The sequence below is a fragment of the Ranitomeya imitator genome, chromosome 3 (assembly GCF_032444005.1).
Source record: "Ranitomeya imitator isolate aRanImi1 chromosome 3, aRanImi1.pri, whole genome shotgun sequence".
Taxonomy (NCBI): domain Eukaryota; kingdom Metazoa; phylum Chordata; class Amphibia; order Anura; family Dendrobatidae; genus Ranitomeya; species Ranitomeya imitator.
The window spans coordinates 728,100,765-728,125,666 of NC_091284.1; the positions used below are offsets into that span (position 1 = coordinate 728,100,765).

The 24,902-nt window shown below is 43.9% G+C and overlaps 1 protein-coding gene across 1 annotated transcript in view; it reads left to right on the top strand.

The window, feature by feature from the left end:
- Positions 1-24,902, top strand: part of ITGB7 (integrin subunit beta 7) — a 176,017-nt gene that overhangs the window by 125,716 nt on the left and 25,399 nt on the right. The window contains exons 9-13 of the mRNA XM_069758775.1: positions 762-851; positions 1,941-2,078; positions 8,820-9,019; positions 13,253-13,458; positions 23,333-23,555. Coding sequence (XP_069614876.1) covers positions 762-851; positions 1,941-2,078; positions 8,820-9,019; positions 13,253-13,458; positions 23,333-23,555 — 857 coding nt within the window. The remainder of the gene's footprint in view (positions 1-761; positions 852-1,940; positions 2,079-8,819; positions 9,020-13,252; positions 13,459-23,332; positions 23,556-24,902) is intronic.

A 24,902-nucleotide genomic window follows, 5' to 3' on the forward strand; every position in this document is an offset into this window, starting at 1 on the left:
ACAGTCACTGAGACGTTCCAGATGAGGTAGTCAGTGGAGCTATAATGGAGGTCAATAGTGTTGTAAGTAGGGCCTAACATATTCGGTAGATTACGCTAAATTGGCAGACTCATACTTCCCAACATCTAGATTGATAAAATAGCAAAAACGTCTCACCACAAAGGACTTCCCCAAGTATAACCAAAACAAAATGGGCTTGTCTACCTTTGGGCAAGGTTTATGTACATGCCAGCATTTTTCAGACTGGGACATGCCCAAATTTGGCAAAATATTTCATAAAATTTGGAACAGTTTCAACAAATTTTGGACAGTTGGAAGTGTACAAATGTTGTTAATATTTACACCTAAAGGATAAATGATAACTTCTACATTGGTGGGGGGCCGACCACACAGACCCCCCAGTGCGCCAGAAGCTCCACTCATTCTACCTGGGACTGGTGAAGACAGTTGATTATCTCTAACAGTCCTACTGAGAATGAATGCAGCATCAGTCACTGCTACTGCATTCAAACAAAGGAGAAAAGCCCCATTAGCTGGCGACATTTTTCCTGTGAAAAGTTTAATCATAACATCACAGAGTGGTCACAAATGACATATTTTGCATGCATATATACGTGGGGCAATATGCGGTGCTCTGACTGCTAGGGTCTTGACATGTGCGCTAATATTCATACATATGTACATATATAATATTCAGTATAATTAAAATATGGTGTGCTTTCTTAAATGACTGTACGGCTGTTTCTTGTTTGTTTTTTTAGGGACTAAGTGAGCTCATTCCGAAATCTGCAGTGGGTGAATTAAAGGAAGATTCCAGCAATGTGGTTAATCTAATTTCCCAAGCGTATAATGTGAGTATTCATGGTTTCTTAGTTTTTAAGGCTGAAGGTAGATATAAGTATATGGAGTTCAACCTGTAGAATAACATTTAGAAATATAAGAGTGAAAACAATGCCGACCATAAAGTCCATAAATAAAATACAAGAATAGTTAAAAACAATATAACTTTAATATAGAGTCAAAGACAGTAAAAAGTGCGTATCCAGTGAAACCTTTTTTACCCACTTTTTTACTGTCCTTGACACTAACTAAAGGCTATATACTTTTTAACTGTTTAATTTAGACTTCATGGTGGGCATTTTTTTTTCACGTTTATAGGTCTAATTTTTTTATATGCTGATCTGTCTATCTGGCATTTTATTGTCTATAAACACCTTCACAACTTTTGATTTACAAGTACGCTGAGCCCACATTTTTCTCCACATATTATGGCTGATTTAATCAGCCATCATGTGCCTTTAACAGCCGCGGGTGGAGCAGAGCTCCGCCCGCCGCTGTTAACCTGTTAAATCCCATCGTTCTCACTACATTCAGGGAGCCCGTGACGTGATCGCTAGGCGCTGTTGGGCTTTTATTAGGGATGAGCGAGTGTACTCGTTGCTCGGGTGGTCTCCGAGTATTTGTAAGTGCTCGGAGATTTAGTTTTCATCACGGCAGCTGAATGATTTACAGCTACTGCCCAGCTTGAATACATGTGGGGATTCCCTAGCAACCAGGTAACCCCCACATGTACTCAGCCTGGCTAGTAGCTGTAAATCATTCACTAACAAATAGTCGGAGAACACCCGAGCGTGCTCGGGAAAATACGAGCAACGAGTACACTCACTCATCACTAGCTGTCATGTCATCTGGGGGTCTGTTTATAACTTCATTCATTTAATTACGATCCTCCTGTGAAAGTCAGCCCATGGCTGGCGTTCATAGCAGATCGTAATTTTCTCAATACATACGAGAGCTGAAGCACTGCTACGTATAGTTCCAATAACTTGTAATATTATATCTTTCAAGAAAGTAAATCAATTTTTCGAAATGTGAACATTTATAGCTGAATGTCCAATAATGAGTTTATGTATCTTACCTAATGCTTTCTATCTTTTCAGAATTTGTCATCCACAGTGAACTTGGAACATGTAAATTTACCAAAAGGAATTCACATCTCTTATTCTTCCAATTGTCCTGACGCTACTAAGAAAGAACAGCCATATGGTCTGTGCTCAGGGGTCAAAATTAACCAAATGGTATGGAAACATACGCTATACTGTATATTAAGTATATAAAAGTATAGACCAAAATTCAAAGTAGAACATTGGGGGAAAGAGAAAGTATCACCATGCAAAATGAAAGTAATTAGTTTTCTTAAAGGGGTATTCCCATCTCCAACATCCTATACCAATATGTTGTAGGTGTAATAATAATAATAATATTAGCAAAACTTCCAATTAGCAATGTAATATAGTTTTTATGACTCGCTATGTCTCTTTCCTCATGTGCAGGCATTGCAGGACCTTAGGTATCCATGCCTACGTATCACTATATCAGTGGTCGTAACCATGGATACCTAAGGTCCTGCAATGCCTGCACATGAGGAAAGAGACATAGCAAATCAGAAAGACTATACTACATTTCAAATTGGTGGTGTTTGTTAAAAATATTAATATTACACCTACTACATATTGGGATGGGATCTTGGAGATGGGAATAATCCTTTAAGTCTCATCATTCCCTCATGGTTAACAACAAGCCAAAAGCATCCACCTTTCACCTGTCTGTGTTCAGCGACTTTTTCTGCTACCTCCCATTTCCAAAATCGCTGTTACTAGTGCCTGTAGTAGCCAATATTGTGCCCTTGCCTCCTTTAGTTTTTTGCCACAAGTAGTAATAAATGGATAGCAGGGTGTTTCCTGCACATGGAATACCACTATCGGGGCTCTATGACAATATCAGAAAGGATGGCAAAGGGAAACTGTGTAAGAGCCAAAACAACAAAAGGTTTCCATATTTTTATGTTACACTTAGAACTTGTCTAAAATTGTAATTTCTACACACATACAGTCAAGACTGCCACCAGGAATTTCAGGGCCCCATACTATCAAAATTTTCAGGCCCCCCTGAAAATCTGCCCAAGCTCCACCTCAGCTCAGCCTGCACCCCTTGAACCTTCCACAGTCCCACCACCCACTCTTGGAAAACTCCACATCTGCACCACATCCTCACCAATCACACATTAAAAGTTCCCATTGAACACCATATCACATACATAGCCATCAACTTTTGTTTTGATCAAAAGATTTTTTAAGCCTGCTATCACTACAAAGGTTGACTCTTTAGGCAGGGCCCTACTCTATTTTAAACTATTAAACATTTCTTTAAATACCAAATACTCTTTTTAGGTATATTTCTATTTTTTTTTAAGGGAATGTGTCACATACATATTTTTAAATAACCAATAATACCACATACAAGAGACAAATACAGCCCCACAATGACCAGACCACAAATTTCCATCATATAGTGACCAAATAATACCAAATACAAGAGAGAAATACCACCACACCATGACCAGACCACATATTGTCACCACATAGACAGAATACCACATAGAAGGAACAAATACCACCACACCATGATCAGACCACATATTGCCCCCACACAGTGACCAAATAATCCAACATACAAATACTACCACACTATGACCAGACCACATATTACAGACTTGGCCATATCCTGGATTTCATCATACCTAACAGACCGGACATTCAGCGTCTCCCACTCACACACCACCTCCTCACCTCGCCCCCTATCTGTCGGAGTCCCACAAGGTTCAGTCCTAGGGCCCCTGCTCTTCTCCATTTACACCTTTGGTCTGGGACAGCTCATAGAATCTCATGGCTTTCAGTATCATCTCTATGCTGATGACACACAGATCTACATCTCTGGACCAGATATCACCTCCCTACTAACCAGAATCCCTCAATGTCTATCCGCTATTTCATCCTTCTTCTCCACTAGATTTCTGAAACTTAACATGGACAAAACAGAATTCATCATCTTTCCCCCATCTCACGTGACCCCCCCAATGAACCTATCCATTACAGTAAATGGCTGCCCACTCTCCCCAGTCCCACAAGCTCGCTGCCTCGGGGTAATCCTCGACGCTGATCTCTCCTTCAAACCACATATCCAAGCCCTTTCCACTTCCTGCCGACTTCAACTCAAAAATATTTCACAATCCATTCATTCCTCAACCAAGAATCTGCAAAAACCCAAGTCCATGCCCTCATCATCTCTCGCCTTGACTACTGCAACCTCCTGCTCTGTGGCCTCCCCTCAAACACTCTCGCACCCCTCCAATCTATTCTAAACTCTGCTGCGCGAGGTACTTTCCTGCATGCAACCTCCGATCCTCACAAGATCTCCTTCTCTATTCCTTTCTTGTCTCCTCTTCCCACAATCACATACAAGATTTCTCTCGCGCATCACCCCTGCTATGGAACTCTCTACCACAACATATCAGACTTTCACCTACCATCGAAACCTTCAAAAAGAGCCTGAAGACCCACCTCTTCCGACAAGCCTTTAACCTGAAGTAACCACCGATCGACCAAACCGCTGCATGACCAGCTCTACCCTTGCCTACTGTATTCTCACCCATTTGTTGTGAATTCTGTTATTGAACTCCCTCCTGTGGTCATGAATGGTACTTCGGCGAGTTCTGTCCATGGACTCCCTCTCGTGGCTGTGAGTGGAGCTGCTGCTTCTGAGGTTCCTTCCACAGGTGACGTAGTTTATTCTTTGGCTGGCTGCTCTATTTAACTCCACTCAGATCGTTACTTCATGCCAGCTGTCAATGTTCTTGTACTGGTTCAGTTCGCTCTTGGATCTTTCTGGTGACCTGTCTACTCCAGCAGAAGCTAAGTCCCTGCTGGTTAATTATTTGTTCATTGTTTCCTTGTCCAGCTTGCTTTCATGATTTTGCTTTGCTAGCTGGAAGCTCTGGGATGCAGAGTGGCACCTCCGCACCGTGAGTCGGTGCGGAGGTCTTTTTGCACACTCTGCGTGGTCTTTTTGTAGTTTTTTGTGCTGACCGCAAAGATACCTTTCCTATCCTCAGTCTGTTTAGTAAGTCTGGCCTCCCTTTGCTGAAACCTGTTTCATTTCTGTGTTTGTGACTTTCATCTTTACTCACAGTCAATATATGTGGGGGGCTGCCTTTTCCTTTGGGGAATTTCTCTGAGGCAAGGTAGGCTTTATTTTCTATCTTTAGGGCTAGTTAGCTCTTAGGCTGTGAAGAGGCGTCTAGGGAGTGTTAGGTACGCTCCACGGCTATTTCTAGTTGTGTGATAGGATTAGGGGTTGCGGTCAGCAGAGCTCCCACTTCCCAGAGCTTGTCCTGTGTGAGTTTAACCATCAGGTCGTTCCGGGTGCTCCTAACCACCAGGTCCATAACACCCATCCCTTGTAGGTTGTAAGCCTTCGCAGGCAGGGTCCTCTCTCCTCCTGTACCAGTTATGACTTGTATTGTTTAAGATTATTGTACTTGTTTTTATTATGTATACCCCTCCTTACATGTAAAGCGCCATGGAATAAATGGCGCTATAACAATAAATAATAATAATAAAATAATAATATTACAACCACATAGTGACTGAATAATACCACATATAAAGAACAATTACCACACCATGACCATACTACATATTACCGCCACATAGTAACTGAATAAAACCACATACAAGGGACAAATACTGCCACACCATGACCAGATCACATATTACCACCACATAGTGATTGAATAATATCACATACAAGGGAGAAACACTGTCACACCATGATCAGATCACATATTACTGCACATAGTCACCGAATAATACCACATACAAGAGAGAAATACCACCACAACATGACCAGACTACATATGACCACCACATAGCGACTGAATACCACATACAAGAAAAAATACGGCTACACCATGACCAGACCACATACTACCATCACATAATAATTGAATATTACCAGATACAAGGAACAAATACCACCACACAATTAGCAAACCACATATTACACCTCATATTGACTGAATAATACCACATAAAAGAAACAAATGTTGCCACACCATGACAAGACCACATATTACAACCAGATAGAAACTGAATAATACCACATACAAGAGAGAAATGCCTCTACACCATGACCAGACCACATATTACAACCAAAATGTGACTGAATAATACCACATACAAGGAACAAATACTGCCACACCATTACCAGACCACATATTACCACCACATAGTAACCAACAAATAATACCACATACAAGGAACAGATATCGCCACACCATAACCAGTCCTCATATTACAACCTAATAGTGACCGAATAATACCACATACAATGAACAAATACTGCTACACCATGACCAGACCACATATTAGCACCACAAAGTGACCACATACAAGGGAGAAATACTGCCACACCATGTCCAAACCACATATTGCCACCACATAGTGACCGAATAATTCCACATACAAGGAAAAAATACAGCCACACCATGACCAGATCACATATTACAACCAAATAGTGATCTAATAATATTACATACAAGTGAGAAATACCACCACACCATGACCAGACCATGTATTAAAACCTCATAGTGACCGAACAATACCACATACAAGGAAAAAAAACACCACACCATGACCAGATCACATATTACCACCACATAGTGACTGAATACTACGGTACTGATCATTAGTTAAAAAGAAAACACAATACTAATATTACCATTATACACAGGAGCTATTACCATTATACAGTGTATAGTGTCACTGTAAAGGTAACACACTGCCTCACCAGTGACATTATACTCAGGAGCTCTCTATTCAGTGTCAGTGTACAGGTAATACAGTGATCACCAGTGGCATTATACACAGGAACTCTGTACATAGTATACAGTGTATAGTGTCAGTGTACTGGTAACACACTGACTCACCAGTGACATTATACACAGGAGCTCTGTATATAGTGTCAGTGTACAAGTAATACATTGATCACCAGTGACATTACACACAGGAGCTCGGTATATACTATATAGTGTATAGTGTACAGGTAACACATTGATTCACCAGTGACGTCTCTAGTTGAAGTCCTTCATCTTCGCTTTTCTTCTTCATCCAACACAGACTGCCATCACTTCTTCCAGCCAGTACTCATCTTTACGGAAAATAACGCAGTTATCTAGAGCACCACTTCCAGAGCACATTGCCCAATCTTTCCCCAACGTCTACACTACACCAGATGAAGAAAAAAAAAGTGACATAGTGTCGCCCTGCACAGTAACAGGACTCCCCACTGAAATAGTATCCTCAAAAATAAAATACATCACAGCAGTAATAATCTCCCTTAATTAGCCTCTTGTTGTGAATTCCGCTCTTGGGCTCCCTCCGGTGGTTGTAAGTGGCACTTTTGTGAGTTCTGCTCTTGGGCTCCCTCTTGTGGTTTCAAGTGGTATGGCTGCTCCTTGGAGTTAGCTGTCAGCAGCTGCCTCCACTGATCGTCTTTTCTGCTCGGCTATTTATGCCTGGATCTTTCCTTCAGCTAGTGCCACTTGTAAATGGTTCCTGGTTGGATTCACATCTCTTTGGATTTCCCTGTTATCCTGACCAGTTCAGCAAAGCTAAGTTCTTGCTTGCTCTTTTCTGTTCACAGATTGTGGACTTATCCGTTCTGTGCTTTCTATGTTTGTCCAGCTTATCAGTATGAATTAATTCTGTCTTGCTGGAAGCTCTGGGAAGCAAATTTGCCCTCAACACCTTTAGTCAGGTGTGGAGATTTGTTGTGAACTCTGCGTGGATTTTTGTAGTGTTTTATACTGACCGCACAGTATTCCATCCTGTCCAATCTATCAAGCTAGACTGGCCTCCTGTGCTCATCCTGGTTTCATTCTGTGTATGTCTTTTCCCTCTCCACTCACAGTCCTTATTTGTGGGGGGCTAATCTATCCTTTGGGGATTTTCTCTGAGGCAAGATTGTTTTCCTGCTTCTGTCTTTAGGGGTAGTTAGCTCTTAGGCTGTGACGAGATGCCTAGGGAGAGTTAGGAGCATTCCACGGCTACTTCTAGTGTTGTGTTGAGCTTAGGGACTGCGGTCAGTACAGTTACCACTTCCTTCAGAGCTCGTTCCATGTTGCTCCTAAACCACCGCATCATAACAGCCCCTACAGTAATAATGTCTCCCTTGTGTCTCATTCATAGCCCCATATGTTGTCCCATCCTGGCCCCATGTGCTCTCCTTTCCTGGTCCCATGTGTCTTCATCCTGGTCCCATGTGTCTTCTTCCTGCCCCATGTGTTTTCATCCTGCCCCATGTGTCTCCATCCTGCCCCAATATTACAGCTTTCAGTACAAAAAAAGTAATGCCATACGCCAGCAACATGCGCGCCAATGTCAATTGCCAGCCTGTGATTGGCTGGTGGCTGTTAACTATTGAAGTGAAGCCACCGGCTTCCCGTGGCAATAGATTGTAACTGAACGTGCGTCCATGGCTGGAAAAAACACAATCAATACTGGTGGAATAGCAGGATTTTTTTCCATGAACCACTCCACAAAAACTACAACATGCCAAACCAAAAAAATAAAAAAGTAATTGTTCTTAGAAAGCATTGATATAAGAAATTTAAGGTTACTTGGCTCAAAATACCACCTGAAAAAAAGCACTTAAAGGGCTAAAGTGATTGTCCATGGGGTAATTTTTATTTTTTATTTTCATTACTGTAATTGGTCCTCATTAAAAAATGTAATAGCCTTTATGTTGCACTTGCTGCATTTAAGTAACAAGGAAAATGGTGCCCAGAGGTGAATGATCCATTGTTTATTACTGGTGAACACCATGACTGTCAGTCCAGGGTTCATTGTATGAGCTAGTAAGTATCCCAGATGGAAAGGTGAGACAATCTCAGTAAACTCTCTTCTGGTTTGTTTTCTCAGGTAGATTTTAACGTGACATTATGGATGGATGAGAAGATTTGTCAGGATGGAGTGCAGAGCTTCAAGCTCAGGGTGCTGGGATTCAATGAAGAGATTAATGTGGACATAGAGCCGGTGTGTCACTGTGACTGCCAGGATGGGGAAGCGTTCTCTGACTATTGCACTGGGGGTTCTGGAAACTACAGCTGTGGGATCTGCAGGTGATATTGATATGATGTGAGAAGACAATTTCTCTAAGTTGCCAGTTTTTGCACAAAAACCTTTGTCAAGACCAACATGAGCAACGCAGGTCTTCATGAGTGGCATGTTGGAGTCAGATGCCGGAGTAAGGTTTCTGGCGTACGGTACGCCGTAGCTCATCATCAATTAGATGAACTGTGGTGTCACATCCCTGTTCCACCCCCATACAGCAGATTTTGTCAGAGCTGGGCAAAACTGTATTGAAAACATCAAAAGTCGCAACATTTTTGCACAAAAACACGACTTGCACAAAATATTTGCCATTTATCAAAGTGCTTTATGCCAGCTGAGAGGATCCCAGGAAAAAAGAAAAACAAGAGTTATAAACTCTCCTATAAGATTGCCTTGCGCAGGCGTGTACTACGGAGGACATAGAATGAACTTCAATCCAATATTGCGGCCAGCATGCAGCCGGCGGGTAAGGAAAGGGTGAATCAAACACCCAAAAACTCCGCCCATATGACCGAAAACAGGTCCCGCCAAATTCAGGTGACAGGTTCCCTTTAAAAAAAAACAGAGGTGCAAAAATCCCATCTTTTTACTTGCCATTTCTGTCTTTTTTTCTGTTGCTTTTTTGCGAAGTTATTTTTTTTTTCAATAGTTTTTATATCAAAATCAAAACAAAAACACAAGTCACGTTAATATGCTGTTTTTAAAGAGGGAAAAAACAATGGAGGTCTACGGGAGGAAAATGCTACAAAATGGCAAAAAAAAAATCATACCTAGAGCTGTGGTTTTGAAAAAAAAAAATGGTCTTCCATAATCTCTTATTGACATCCAGCAAACATCTGGCTGCAATGTTTTTTTGATGTGCATGAAGGCATCCAGAATAAAATGTACACACACAAGAAATAAATCAATTAGCCTCTCTGAGATACTGCATATCAATGTAACTTCAGTTTGGTTGGTGCAGTAGATTAGATAGCTAAGATAAGAGCAGCTGTCTAGCTTTGTAACCCAGATGTTCCAAGATGCTGTTTCTAAGGGCTTGTTCCCATTGGCGTATACACTGAACGAGTGCAATGTGAGAAAACATCTCATTGCACTCTGACCAATGTTATACAATGTGTCAGTGCTCATCTGCGATATTATGTTCAGATCAGACTGATAAAAAAATCACAGCATGCTGTGATTGTCTGCAAGAATTGGATCGCAGTCGCATATGTAAATCAATGGACTCAAGAAAAAAAATGCACAGCACATGGATCATGCGTGTGCCATCCGATTTTTACGCACACATCTCAAAGGAAATCCGACGTTTCATCAGCCAAGTACAGTAAATTCACAGCCCGAATTGTCATAGACGAATGTCAGTGAGATATATAATCAGTGCTTTGCGAGTGTAGTTTTCTGTACTTGTATTTAGCTAATAAATAAATAAATGAATGAATGAAAAAAATGACTTGGGCTCCCCCTTGTTTTTAACAACCAGCTGAGGGATAGCAGACAGCTCTGAGCTGGTGTTATTATTCTGGGTATGGGCCAATAGCTATGAAGCTTCCCAGCCCATTAATAACATCTCTCAGCTGTCTACTTAGGCTGGGAAGGGGCCCCTTCCAAGAGTAATAACACCAGCCCTCGGTAGCCCCAGAAATGGTGCATCCATTAGATGCGCCAATTCTGGTGCTTAACCTTGGCTCCTACCAATTGCCCTGGTGCGCTGGCAATCGGGGTAATGGTTTTGGGGTTGATGTCAGCTGTGCAATGTCCACCGACATCAAGCCCATGAGTTGGTAATGAAGAGAAGTCTGTTAATAATCAGAAAACGCTACACGGACAGCTGTGAGATGTTATTAATAGACTGGGAAGCTCCATGGATATTGGCCTCCTCCCAGAATAATAACACCAGCCCCAGCTGCCTGCTTTCCCTTAGTTGGCTATAAAAAAGGGTCAGGGCCCACATCTTTTTATTTATTTAATAGGTTAAATAAGGCTTAACACCCTTTAGTGCCACATGAAAGACACTAAAGGGTGCTAATTTATTGTAGGTAGGGGCTGTGACATTAATTATCTACAGGACATCTATGTTATTCTATCTATCTCCTATCTATTATCTATCTATCTATCTATCTATCTATCTATCTATCTCTGCATATAAGATTGCTTTATTAGTTAGTTTAAAGGTACCGTCACACATAGCGACGCTGCAGCGATACCGACAACGATCCGGATCGCTGCAGCGTTGCTGTTTGGTCGCTGGAGAGCTGTCACACAGACCGCTCTCCAGCGACCAACGATCCCGAGGTCCCCGGTAACCAGGGTAAACATCGGGTAACTAAGCGCAGGGCCGCGCTTAGTAACCCGATGTTTATCCTGGTTACCATCCTAAAAAGTAAAAAAACAAACGCTACATACTTACCTTCCGCTGTCTGTCCTCGGCGCTCTGCTTCTCTGGTCTGGCTGTGAGCGCCGGGCAGCCAGAAAGCAGAGCGGTGACGTCACCGCTCTGCTTTCCGGCTGACCGACGCTCACAGCCAGAGCAGGAGGAGAGCAGAGCACAGCGCTGGAGGACAGACAGCGGTAGGTAAGTATGTAGTGTTTGTTTTTTTACTTTTAGGATGGTAACCAGGGTAAACATCGGGTTACTAAGCGCGGCCCTGCACTTAGTTACCCGATGTTTACCCTGGTTACCAGCGAAGACATCGCTGAATCGGTGTCACACACGCCGATTCAGCGATGTCTACGGGGAGTCCAGCGACGAAATAAAGTTCTGGACTTTCTTCCCCGACCAGCGATCTCCCAGCAGGGGCCTGATCGCTGCTGCCTGTCACACTGGACGATATCGCTAGCGAGGACGCTGCAACGTCACGGATCGCTAGCGATATCGTCTAGTGTGACAGTACCTTAAATGACTGAGAATTAGAGTATGTAAAAGCTAACCTTAAAAATGAACAAGACATAAGAACTAACAAAGTCCTCCAACACGAATAATCTCAAATCTAAAGTAATTTTATTCATATACAAAGCTTTAAGAACAATGAAAAATTAGGAAATGTAAGTAGACCATACAAGTGTTGGCAAAACGCAAACGCTGGACATGAGATTTATAAGTTTATGCCTTAAATAAGGCAGTATAGAGTATGATACATCCTAAGATAATCATGCAACCAGTCTAAACAAGAATGTAAACAGAATCAAATACAAAAATAAAGTGCATAGTGCAAAGACGGTTGAATTAACTATGCAGATATAGGGTATCTGAAAACATATGATAATGCACAGTAAAAAAATAATAAATAATAAATCATAAATAAATGGTACGGCTCATTACAGTGATAAATATGCGCATATTCATCACTGTAATGAGCGGTACCACGTGACCGCTCACAGAGGACCTGCTGCCAGCGCTGAGAGGAGACATCGCGGGAGCTGGGTGAGTATTTCTCTGCAAGCAGGTGGGCGCACAGGGGATGGGAGGCAGGAGGTGACCTCCAAACTTTATTTTTAACAGAAACAAAAAAAAAACTTGATTTTTCATCTCTTCTCTCCTGCAGGGGACAAGAGATGAATGCCTCCTTCAGCACCACATGCAGTGGGGACAGCACTTACTGTAGCGCTGTCTCTCCTGCGGGCGGTACGTGCATGGAGGAGAGTGCACACTGTTCTCTGTGTGCGGTGCACACGGACACGGATAACTTCGGTACTGTTTTCTCCGGTACCAGAATTATCTGGACGTGTGAAACCGGCTTAAGAGATAGCAAGAAAACCATAACACAATGAAATCATTACAGTGTATAACCTTCAAAGGGAAATAGGAACAATAGTGATGCGCACACCATAACTCGAGGTAGCCATGTACAAAGAAGGTGATATCCAATATAGATACCCAGAGTCGATATAATTACCGAATATAGGAACACGTCCAGCATACCCCTTAATGCGCGTTTCGATCTTGTATCTTCCTCAGAACGTCTTGTATCTTCATCAGAAGATCTTGTATCTTATTCGTGTTGGAGGACTTTGTTAGTTCTTACGTCTTGTTGATTCACATGCGGTCCTCTGTGTGTACTATGGGGCTATACATTCTTGTTTAATCTTAAAAATGCATTGCATACGGATGCTAGGTGAGAAAAATCGCATTGTACTGGCATGACACTCGCGTGATACTTGTCCTACTTTTCTGGATCAACATCAGATCGATTTTTTTAATACACTAGTGTGGCTCCAGCCTAGTTGATGTTATTCTTTTGCAGCTGCAAGGACGGATATAAAGGAAAACATTGTGAATGCAACCAAAATAGACCTGATTCCAATGAAGGATGCAAAAACGGCTCACTGATATGTAACGGTCGTGGAAAGTGTGAATGTGGGCGCTGTGCGTGCAATAAACACGTACGAGGACTGTTTTGTGAGTGTGATGATGCCAGCTGTGAAAGATATGAAGGACAACTATGTGGAGGTAAATCAGTAAACTGTTCACATTGTGAGTTCGCTATAAATATTTATTTTCATGTACACTGTGTCCAGAATTATTGGACTAGTGAATATTTTGAACATATCACCATTTTTATGCAGATTTTTCATCTCTAAGTTGACTCAAAATCAACCCTCAAACTTACTGCCAGGTTTAGACACTTTCTTCAAGCAGTAGTACAGGAAAAAGTCTGCATCTTTCAAGAAAACCATGATTTTTGCAGGACAAGGTTAAATCACATACATCGAAGTCTCCACTGCTTAGCTGTCAGGTTTTAACCCCTTACTGACATCGGACGGTATAGTACGTCCGATGTCAGCTCCCCTGCTTTGATGCAGGGCTCCGCGGTGAGCCCGCATGAAAGCCGGGACATGTCAGCTGTTTTGAACAGCTGACATGTGCCCGCAATAGCGGCGGGTGAAATCGCGATTCACCCGCCGCTATTAACTAGTTAAATGCCGCTGTCAAACGCAGACAGCGGCATTTAACTACCGAATCCGGGCGGGCGGCCGGAAATGACGTCATCGCCGACCCCCGTCACATGATCGGAGGTCGGCGATGCTTGTACAGCGTAACCATAGAGGTCCTTGAGACCTCTATGGTTACTGATCGCCGGTAGCTGTGAGCGCCACCCTGTGGTCGGCGCTCACAGCACACCTGATTTTCTACTACATAGCAGCGATCAGCAGATCGCTGCTATGTAGCAGAGGCGATCGTGCTGTGCCTGCTTCTAGCCTCCCATGGAGGCTATTGAAGCATGGCAAAAGTTAAAACAAAAAGTTAAAAAAAATGTGAAAAAAATAAAAAAATATAAAAGTTTAAATCACCCCCCTTTCGCCCCAATCAAAATAAATCAATAAAAAAAAAATCAAATCTACACATATTTGGTATCGCCACGTTCAGAATTGCCCGATCTATCAATAAAAAGAAGCATTAACCTGATCGCTAAACGGCGTAACGAGAGAAAAGATCGAAACGCCAGAATTACGTTTTTTTGGTTGCCGCGACATTGCATTAAAATGCAATAACGGGTCATCAAAAGCACGTATCTGCACCAAATTGGAATCATTAAAAACGCCAGCTCGGCACGCAAAAAATAAGCCCTCAACCGACCCCAGATCATGAAAAATGGAGACGCTACGAGTATCGGAAAATGGCACTTTTTTTTTTTTTTTTTAGCAAAGTTTGGAATTTTTTTTCACCACTTAGGTAAAAAAATAACCTAGTCATGTTAGGTGTCTATGAACTCGTATTGACCTGGAGAATCATGATGGCAGGTCAGTTTTAGCATTTAGTGAACCTAGCAAAAAAGCCAAACAAAAAACAAGTGTGGGACTGCACTTTTTTTGCAATTTCACCGCACTTGGAATTTTTTTCCCGTTTTCTACTACACATCATGGTAAAACCAATGATGTCGTTCAAAAGTACAACTCGTCCCGCAAAAAAGAAGCCCTCACATGGCCAAATTGACGGAAAAATAAAAAAGTTATGGCTCAGGGAATGAGGGGAGCGAAAAACGAACACGGAAAAACGAAAAATCCCACGGTCATGAAGGGGTTAAAGATGAAAGTATAGAAACGTGGCCACGTCCTCACCGCACCAAAATCCTACTGAGAACTTGTGTGCCTTTCTTAAACGTGACATTTACGGTGAAGAAAAACAGTCACCTCTCTGAACAGTGTCTCAAAGGCTGTGGTTGGTACTACCCAAAAAGTTAGTCATCGTAGAAGGAAGTCTTACATACTGTTATTTAAAAAAATGGGCGCTGTATTGATTTTCTTTTGAAATGTCAGTAATGTATTTTTATACATTTTGAGTTGTTTTGTTATTATTCTTACTTTAACAGATGAAAATAAACAATTAGGCTGCCGTCACACTATCAGTATTTGGTCAGTATTTTACATCAGTATTTGTAAGCCAAAACCAGGAGTGGGTGATAAATACAGAAGTGGTGCATATATTTCTATCATTCTTTTCCTCTGTTTGTTCCACTCCTGGTTTTGGCTTACAAATACTGATGTAAAATACTGACCTAATACTGCTAGTGTGACGGCAGCCTTAAAACAATAAAATTAAATGTTTGTGATTTAGTTGCATAATAATTCTGCACACAGATATATTCTCCTGAGAAAGACAAAGCCACACTTTTACTTTCTTAAATATTCAGGTTTATTAACCTTTTAGATTGACTGACAGCACTGTGGTTGTGCAACAATAAAATTATGTATCAAAAATACAAATTGCCCAATAATTGTGTACACAGTGTAAATCTATATACAGTAGATGACATGGCAAGTCTCACAATGATCAATCTCTGACTATTCTGACAATTCTGCCAAATATCCATCTCAGATCCTTGCCATAAGACAAATCAGTATTTAAGCTTAATTATTAAATTATCTTTCTTTTTAAACTCATTTCTGCCCTGGTTATGTGGCTTTACATTATTGGCCTACTTTTACATCTAAAGCAATGCATATTTTTTTTTAAACAGCTAAGTTTTGATGCCATTTTTAACACATATAGCAATATTGGTATTTATATATTCATTAATCGCTATGTGGTAGCTACAGGATAAATGATTAATAGCAGATCAGTGGAAGATCAACAGCCGGCACCTCCCGCGATCAGCTGTTATCTGCTCTGGTGGCTGGATGTAAACTCATCCTGTAGACAGGTCATCAACACCTATGTCAGAACAATACTTTTACATTATAAAAATGGTTTCTCCATCGCCACATTGGGGGACACAGAAACGTGGATGTATGCTGCTGCCACTAGGAGGCTGACACTAAGTAAATACAAAAAGGGTTAGCTCCTCCTCTGCAGTATACAGCGCCCACTGGCTCCGGATAATACCAGTTCTTGCTTAGTGTCTGTAGGAGGCACACTGCGTCTGTTTTTTCCCAGACGTTCCTATTTTTATTTTTTACTTTGCGCAAGAGGATGAAAGGGGCGACGGACCCTTTTAAGGGGGCCGATCTCCCCCGAAACATTAACAGGCGAGCACGGTGAGTTTACTTCCCGTACCCTTTCCTGCGACGTGGGATGTTCGGCCGTGGCCTAGCCCTGTAAAATCCTAGGGGAGCGAACCCTTAGGATACACAGAGGCCACCTTCCCACGAGCACAGTCCGGCCGCCCTCCCTTTGCTCCACCACTGTAGAACAGCGGTGCTGCAAGGAGCTTCCCAGTCCCTCTCCACCTCCTCATCAAGAGGGCGGCGGATCAAGGTTGACTGCGCTTCCCCCTCATACCTCGCCTGAAGAGGACCTAAGCGGTGAGTCTAGCATGGGTGGGGGGCTCCCGAGCGCACCGTGGGCTCGGCCACATCTTGTGGCTGGGCACAGCTAATTTAGTCCCCGGCTTCGGCCTCAGCTAGGTCGCGTTTTGCCCACTGAGTGCGGCACGAGCGACGGCCCGCACACCGATTCAGCGCTTCTCGCTCACTGCGAGAAGCGCCCAACAAAGTCTCGGCGGCCATCTTAGACAACGAGGAGTCTCAACGCCACCTTCTCCCCCGATCTCAGTGTGGCATCTGGAATACAGGACCTGGGTAGGTGCGCTGCACGCTGACACAGGCCCTCATACTTCTGCATAGTGCTCCACTTTTTACTAGCTGCACAGGTGTCCACAGCCCTGCACGGAGGTTAACAGACAACATGTCTCTGCCTAAACACAAAAAGTCCGCAAAAACACATAGTGTTCTTCACTTCTTGCACCTCCTTTCAGGCTGCGCTACCAAGCTGGCATACAACTCCCCTCTGTAATGTTTGTGACCCTAAATGCGCACAGGAGCCCCCCACCGCAAACGAGCCCACGGTGACCAGTCCCCCTGAGTGGGCTTTGTCACTTTCGCAATCTATGGCTTCTTTGACTAATGCTATCGAGTCCCTCCAGGATCCAACCAGGAGCAGGACTACTAATCCGCCTATTCAGGAAGCTTCCCCTATGGCTCCGGAATCTTCAGCCTGCAGGGGCCACTCTCACTCTAAGCACAAGCGGCCATCTAGGAAGCGCATTCATAGCTCGGCCCCAGGCTCTCTGGTGCCTCGGCGTCCCTTAGCTCCGCTTACCGTTCTCGCACCCCAGGCACCTCTTCCGACCAGGATTCTGATCCTGAGTCTGATGGGCCTCTAAATCTGGAGTCGCCAGTTTATCAGAGCATTATAGATAGCCTCATTGAGGCCATCAACCAGTCCCTTCAGGTTGATGAGGAACTGGCGACCTCTGGTATGGAGAATTCGGTGTCTTTCAAAAGGACCAAACGTACTAATAGGGTGTTTGCCAATCACCCGGAGTTCCAGGACATAGTCCAGTGACATAGAGAGCGTCCAGACAAACACTTTCAGGGTCAGAGATCCCTGGAGTCCAAATATCCTTTTTCTCCTGATCTCCGCAAGCAATGGACAGAATCCCCTCCTTTGGATCCTCCTGTCTCACGTTTGTCCTTCAAAACTATCCTATCCATGCCGGACGGATCCTCTATCAAAGATCCCACAGACCTTCTGACATAGCGGAGCTAGCAAATCAAATTTCCTTGGCTGGCGATAACTTAGTAAATGCTTCCCCGGATGCAGCGAACTGCTCTGCACTTACGGCTTCAAATGCTGTGGCAATTAGGAGAGCGCTATGCCTCAGGAACTGGCGAGCGGACTCCGTATCTAAAAAGTCCCTCACGTCTCTGCCATATCTCAATGGCCGTCTATTTGGTGAAAAGCTGGACAAACTAATTTCAGACACTACGGGGGGGAAAAAGTACTTCCCTTCCCCAGCAGAGATTCAGGCAACCGTTCCGACGACAGCCGCAGGCTCGTTTTCGGTCCTTTCGTGAATCTTACACATGGCATTCCTCAGCCAGTTCCCCTGGTTCGGGGTGTCGTGCCAGCAGAGACAAAAGCCCTCAGGCTTCATACTGGCCCAACCATTCCTGGAGGGGCTGCTCCACACAGTCTAGGTCCAGGGGATCCAGACCCCAACCATCTTCTTCTAAATGACTCGCAATCTCGTCCGGATGACACCGGCAAAGTAGGCGGACGCCTTCCCTTGTTTCATCATGCCTGGCTCGCAGTCGTTCACGATGAGTGGGTCAGGGATCTGGTGTCCTCCGGTTACAAAATTGATTTTTCCTTTCCTCCTGCAACCCGGTTTTTTGCTTCCCGCCCTCCCGAACCGGGAATGCGTGCTCGGGCTTTTTCCCAGGCCCTTCAGTCGCTCCGACAAGACAGAGTGATTGTCCTTGTCCCAGAAGATGAAAGGTTCTGCGGTTTTTATTCAAATCTGGTTATGGTCCCCCAAAAGGATGGAAGAGTACGGCCCATCCTGGACCTAAAGCTCTTGAACAGATTTGTCAAAGTCCATCATTTCAGGATGGAATCTCTCCGTTCCGTCATTGCATCGATGGAACACGGCGAATTCTTAGCATCCATCGACATCCGGGATGCGTACCTCCACATCCCAATCTTCCCACCTCATGAAAGGTTTCTTCGCTTCGCCGTCGGAGAGGAACATTTTCAGTTCACGACCTTGCCTTTCGGCCTCGCCACCGCCCCCAGAGTTTTCACAAAGGTCATGGCGGCGGTCATGGCCATTCTGCATTCTCGGGGTCTAGTCGTGCTTCCCTACCTAGATGACTTACTGGTCAAAGGTCTATCTTTCCGAGCCTGCGAGGAGTGCATCCGCATTTCCTTGGATACTCTTTCTCGGCTGGGCTGGTTGATCAACTTAAAAAAGTAATCTCCTGTTCCAGCTCAACGGATCTCCTTCTTGTGTAGGACCCTGGACACCTCCCTAGGGTTGGTGCTTCTTCTTCGGGACAAGGTCCTGGCTCTTCACCAGGGGGTCTGTAAGCTTCTTCAGCCGTCCCCCTGTTTCATCCATTTCGGCATGAGGATTCTTGGGAAGATGGTGGCCGCAATGGAGGCGTTTCCATTTGCGCAACTACACCTCCGTCCCCTCCAGCACGCTCTGCTGGACGCATGGGACGGGAGTCCATTTTCCCTTGACCGACTGTGTCCTCTCTCTCCTCGGGACAAGCAGACACTCCAATGGTGGATGCTCCGATCCTCTCTTCTCCAAGGGAAGTCCTTCCTCCCAGTCCATTGGCTGGTAGTCACTACCGACGCCAGCCTCCTAGGCTGGGGAGCGGTCTTTCGCCATGGCACTGTGCAGGGAACCTGGAGTTATCACGAGTCTTGTCTTCTAATCAATATCCTGGAGATACGTGCGATTCGGCTGTCCCTAAAGCGGTTCCATCATCTCCTAGCAGGCCACCCCATCCGTATCCAGATGGATAATGCCGCGGCTGTGGCTTATATAAACCATCAGAGGGGCACCTGCAGCAGAGCTGCAATGCGTGAGATAGAGCACATCCTTCGCTGGGCTGAATACATTCACTCGGTCATATCGGCCGTTCACATTCCAGGAGTGGAGAATTGGGCCACGGATTTCCTCAGCAGTGGTCTCTCCATCAGGACGTATTCCAACAAATCTGCCTTCGTTGGGGTACTCCGGACGTAGACTTGATGGCTTCCTGGTTCAATGCCAAGGTACCTCAGTTTGTGGCCCGGTCCCAGGATCCCAGAGCAATCAGGGCGGATGCGCTAGTCCTTCCTTAGAGTCAGTTTTACCTCCCTTACCTGTTTCCCCCCCGCCCCTGCTTCCCAGAGTCATCAGGAAGATCAGGGCAGAGGGTGTCCCGGTAATTCTCATCGCCCCGGATTGGCCTCGCCGGGCGTGTTATGCAGAGCTGGTCCAGCTCATCGCAGACGTTCCTTGGCGCCTACCAGATCTACTTTCCCAGGGCTTGATCTACCACCAGAACTCAGGGGCCCTGTGTTTGACAGCATGGCCGTTGAATCCTGGGTTCTGACTCAAGCAGGTTTTTCCCGCGAGGTAGTTTCCACCTTGATCAATGCCCGAAAGCCAGTGTCATTGCACATCTACCATCGGACCTGGAGGATCTTCTTTGATTGCTGCAGAAGCAGAGGTCACCCTCTGATGGTTTTCAGCATCCCTACCATCCTGGCTTTCCTCCTGGACTTGGGACTTTCATCGAGTTCCCTTAAAGGGCAGGTCTCGGCCTTGTCAGTCCTTTTTCAACAAAGAATTGCTTCTAAACCTCAGGTCAGAACATTCTTTCAGGGACTCCCTCACGTCGTGCCTCCCTACAGACCTTCATGGAAGGTGGCCTTTCTCGTCGCTATTACCTCGATCAGACGAGTCTCGGAGTTGGCTGCCCTTTCCTGTCGGACGCCGTTCCTTACGTTCCACCGAGACAAGGTGGTCCTCAGACCATCCCCTACTTTCCTCCCGAAGGTGGTGTCTTCCTTCCACCTCAATGAGGATATCGTACTTCTGTTTCTTTGCCCTACTCCAACGCAAGGCATGGAGAAGGCTCTTCATTCCTTGGACCTTGTTAGAGCTCTCAGGAAGTACGTGTCCAGGACGGCATCTTTTCGACAGACGGATGCTCTATTCGTGCTCACGGTGGGACACCGGAAGGGACTGGCCGCTTCTAAGTCGACAATCGGTTGACTATTCAAGAGGCTTACCGCGTCAGAGGCAAGCCTATCCCTGCGGGCCTCAGGGCACACTCCACTTGGTCGGTGGGTGCTTCCTGGGCATTCGGAATCAAGCATCTGCAGAGCAGGTTTGCAAAGCTGCGATCTGGTCTAGCCTGCACACCTTTTCAAAGCATTACAATGTCCATACTCAGGCATCTTCAGATGCAAGCCTGGGTAGGCGTATTCTGCAGGCAGCGGTAGAGCACCTGTAGACAGCAGGTGCCATAAGTTTACACTGTTGGGTTGTTATTTCCCACCCAGGGACTGCTTTTGGATGTCCCACGGTCCTGTGTCTCCCAATGTGGCGATGGAGAAATAGGGATTTTTGTGTACTCACCGTAAAATCCTTTTCTCCGAGCCACTCATTGGGGGGGACAGCACCCACCCTTGTTTTGGCTTGTTGCCTATGATAAGTATGATAAGTCTCTGACTTGTTGTTTCTACAGTTAAATCTTGTTAGTCTCCTACTGCTTTGCTACGAACTGGTATTATCCGGAGCCAGTGGGCTGTGTATACTGCAGAGGAGGAGCTAACCCTTTTTGTATTTACTTAGTGTCAGCCTCCTAGTGGCAGCAGCATACACCCACGGTCCTGTGTCCCCCAATGTGTGGCTCAGAAAAAATTTTTTTTCGGTGAGTACACAAAATCCCTATTTCATGATAAAGCAGAGTGATACAGTTCTAGAGATTGACCCGTTTGTCCCTGCTCAGAGATTCCTGTTTCTGAAAATCTGAAACCCTATTACAGCACAATAATAACTCAATTGCATAAGTCTTTTAATATTAGTCCATTTTCATATAGTTTTTTCCAGATTTTTGGAGATGATCTGCTCCAAAATCCTCCTCCCCAAAAAATAAAAAAATAATACTTGGAAAACTCTTGCTATTCATTTCTATGATAAATCCATTTTAATGATCTTTTGAAGAGTTTTTTTGAGCATTTATTTTCCCAAAAAGGTTTTTCAAAATGACTGCTGAAAACAAAGTGTTAAGCTATATTCACACTGGGTGTTTTGAGGGTTGTTTATAGTGGATCAGCTAGAAAATTATCTCCCAAACTGCATAAAAAATACTTTTAAAACTATTTCTATGGGAAATCCACATTGAAACCGTGATGTTTCTTTACCATTTTTTCCTGAAGAGGTTTTGAAAAACTACTAGTGGTAAATAAAAGCGCACACAAGTTCTTTAAAGCACATCCTGATGGAATACACTACAAACTGAGCGCTGTCGAATTGTTTTGAAAAAAAAAAACAACTTCAAAAAGAAAATTATTTTTTTTTTACATCTTTAAAGGGTTTCTCCAAGAATGCAATAAAATCGTTCCCGTTGTGTAATTCAAATGGCAACCCATTAAGTCATGTGTCAGAATGGATTACAATCTGAAAAGACACAGCTTCCGAGACCTGTGCCTCGAATGACAGAGGAGCTGTAATGTAAGCACGCATATTGGTGAGCAACCAGAGAAGGGTATTGACAGGAGCACAAAGGATTCTCCTGTCAGTTTTTCTTCTTAACTCACTTAGGTATGTGTACTTAGCCTATAGCTTCTCTGTCAGTTGAGACAAAGGTATTGGGAGCTGTCTATTATCAGACTGACATGTGACTAGGATGGGTTGCTGTGTTAATTATGTGACAGGTGTCATTTTAATACATTCTTGGAGGACCGTGTTAAGGGTATGAGCGCATAAAGATTTTTGTAGAAGTTTTTTTGTAAGCGGGTTTGATAAAAAAAGGCCTGAAAAAATCACACTTAAAGTAAACTCTTAAAAAGCTCTTATTGTATAAACACTTTGCTGTTCATATGTTAAGTGTTTTGACCATTTTTTTTCCCACTTAATGTTTTGAAAAACGCTTGATAGTTTAAAAAAAAAAAATTGCACGTCAATTCTTTGAGGTGGCTCCTGATGGAATCCACTCACAACTTGGAACTGTCCAATCAAAAGGCTGCTAAATACTCTTTCACAACATCTTCAAGAAATGAAAAACTCCTCTAGAAACTCCCCAAAAAGGTTTCCTGAAGCGATTTTCACTTGAAAATGTGTTATTTTTGACTGCCTAAAAAAGTAAAAAGTTGTTTTTGTTAAAAAAAACTCAGTTTGAATATAACGTCGGCTTAGTGTCTCAATTTGCAGATGACACTGAATATTTCATAAATGTTCCGTAAGTGATAAGGAAACAATGTATTCCCCTATAAAAGAGAAATTACCATGGTTGTTTCTCCCATTATGACCTTTTCAGTGCACATAGTGGCAATCACTGGCAGTCGCAGGTAAACTTATGCTCTTCATTTTCAGGTCTCACCCGCGGAGTTTGCAGTTGTGGCATCTGTAAGTGTGCATCCAACTACACTGGCAGTGCCTGCGGCTGCAGCCGGGACACCAGCGCATGTATGACACATGATGGGATATGCAGCGGACATGGAAAGTGTGAATGTAATAAATGTGTCTGCGACAAAGGCTACTTTAACAAACTATGCAGTGACTGCCCTGGATGCCAGACCCCGTGTCAAAACTACAGGTAACTCCAGAAGGGACTGCACTGTGCATGGTTTATGGCAGATCCACGGGACATTCTGGAATTGGCAAATAAATGGGATACTTTGTATCATGAATAGTAACACACTGTTTCCATAGACTTTCTGCATCAGTACATCACAGTTTTAAGATCTCTGCTTGCTGTCATTCAATAGAAATATTCACTGTTTACTTGCTGGGGATAAAACTGGTTTACATACACAGGAGCATGGCGTGTTTCAGTACGCAGATCGGAGAACGTTCCTGTAACAAGCCATGCACCAGGGCATCCATCACTTGACCAGAACTTTGTCTGGTGGAGGTGATGGTTTTCATTAAGTGACAGCAAGCAGACATCTTGTTGAGACAATTCATTTAAAGGGGTTAAACAGGACTTTAAAGTTGATGGACTATCGTTAGGATAGTCATCAATGTTTGATTAGTGAAGGAGCGACAACCGACACCTCTGCCGATCAGCTGTTCCTGGTAAAGTTGCAACTAAGCAGTTTTGGTAGCCAAAGACACTGGGAACAGCTGATCGGTGGGGGCACCGGGTGTCACAACCGCACCGATGAGACATTGATGACCTAAATCATATAGACCTACCCTAAAACTAAAATCACTTTTTATTAAAACCAGGCAAACTAAAACCACCTTAAGTGACAAACAAAAAAACAAACAAGTGCTCAAACACAAGAACCCAGAACCTAATGGGGATAACTAGACAACCCTAGTTGAGGCACCTATATCGCCCCTACCTGGCTGCTGAGGTAGACGCCCTAGGGGGGAAACGTAGTGGCACCCCCGCTCCACGATGGCTGACCCTAGAGGCCCTGATGCACCCTGCAGCCACTAATGAGAGCCTCTACCCATAAACTAGAGGGTCCCCTGTGACTAGACAATGAAATTCCTAGACTAGGGAAGACCTAGGTCCCCAAATGAGTTAAAAACATTGAATGAACACATGGCGACACAAGAATTGTAGATAGTAGGTGACAACCACTTTTGCAGTGGACGATATTGTTCAGATATAGATACTCTCACTAATTATATCATGGAGCCATCATGGAGCGGGGGCGCCACTACTTTTTCCCCCTAGGGCGTCTACCTCCGCAGCCAGGTAGGGGCGATATAGGTGCCTCAACTAGGGTTGTCTAGTTATCCCCATTAGGTTCTGGGTTCTTGTGTTTGAGCACTTGTTTGTTTTTTTGTTTGTCACTTAAGGTGGTTTTAGTTTGCCTGGTTTTAATAATAAAAGTGATTTTAGTTTTAGGGTAGGTCTATATGATTTCAATTTTGGTACCCTCTGGTTAATATATTTTCTTTAGCGTATGACATTGATGACCTAACC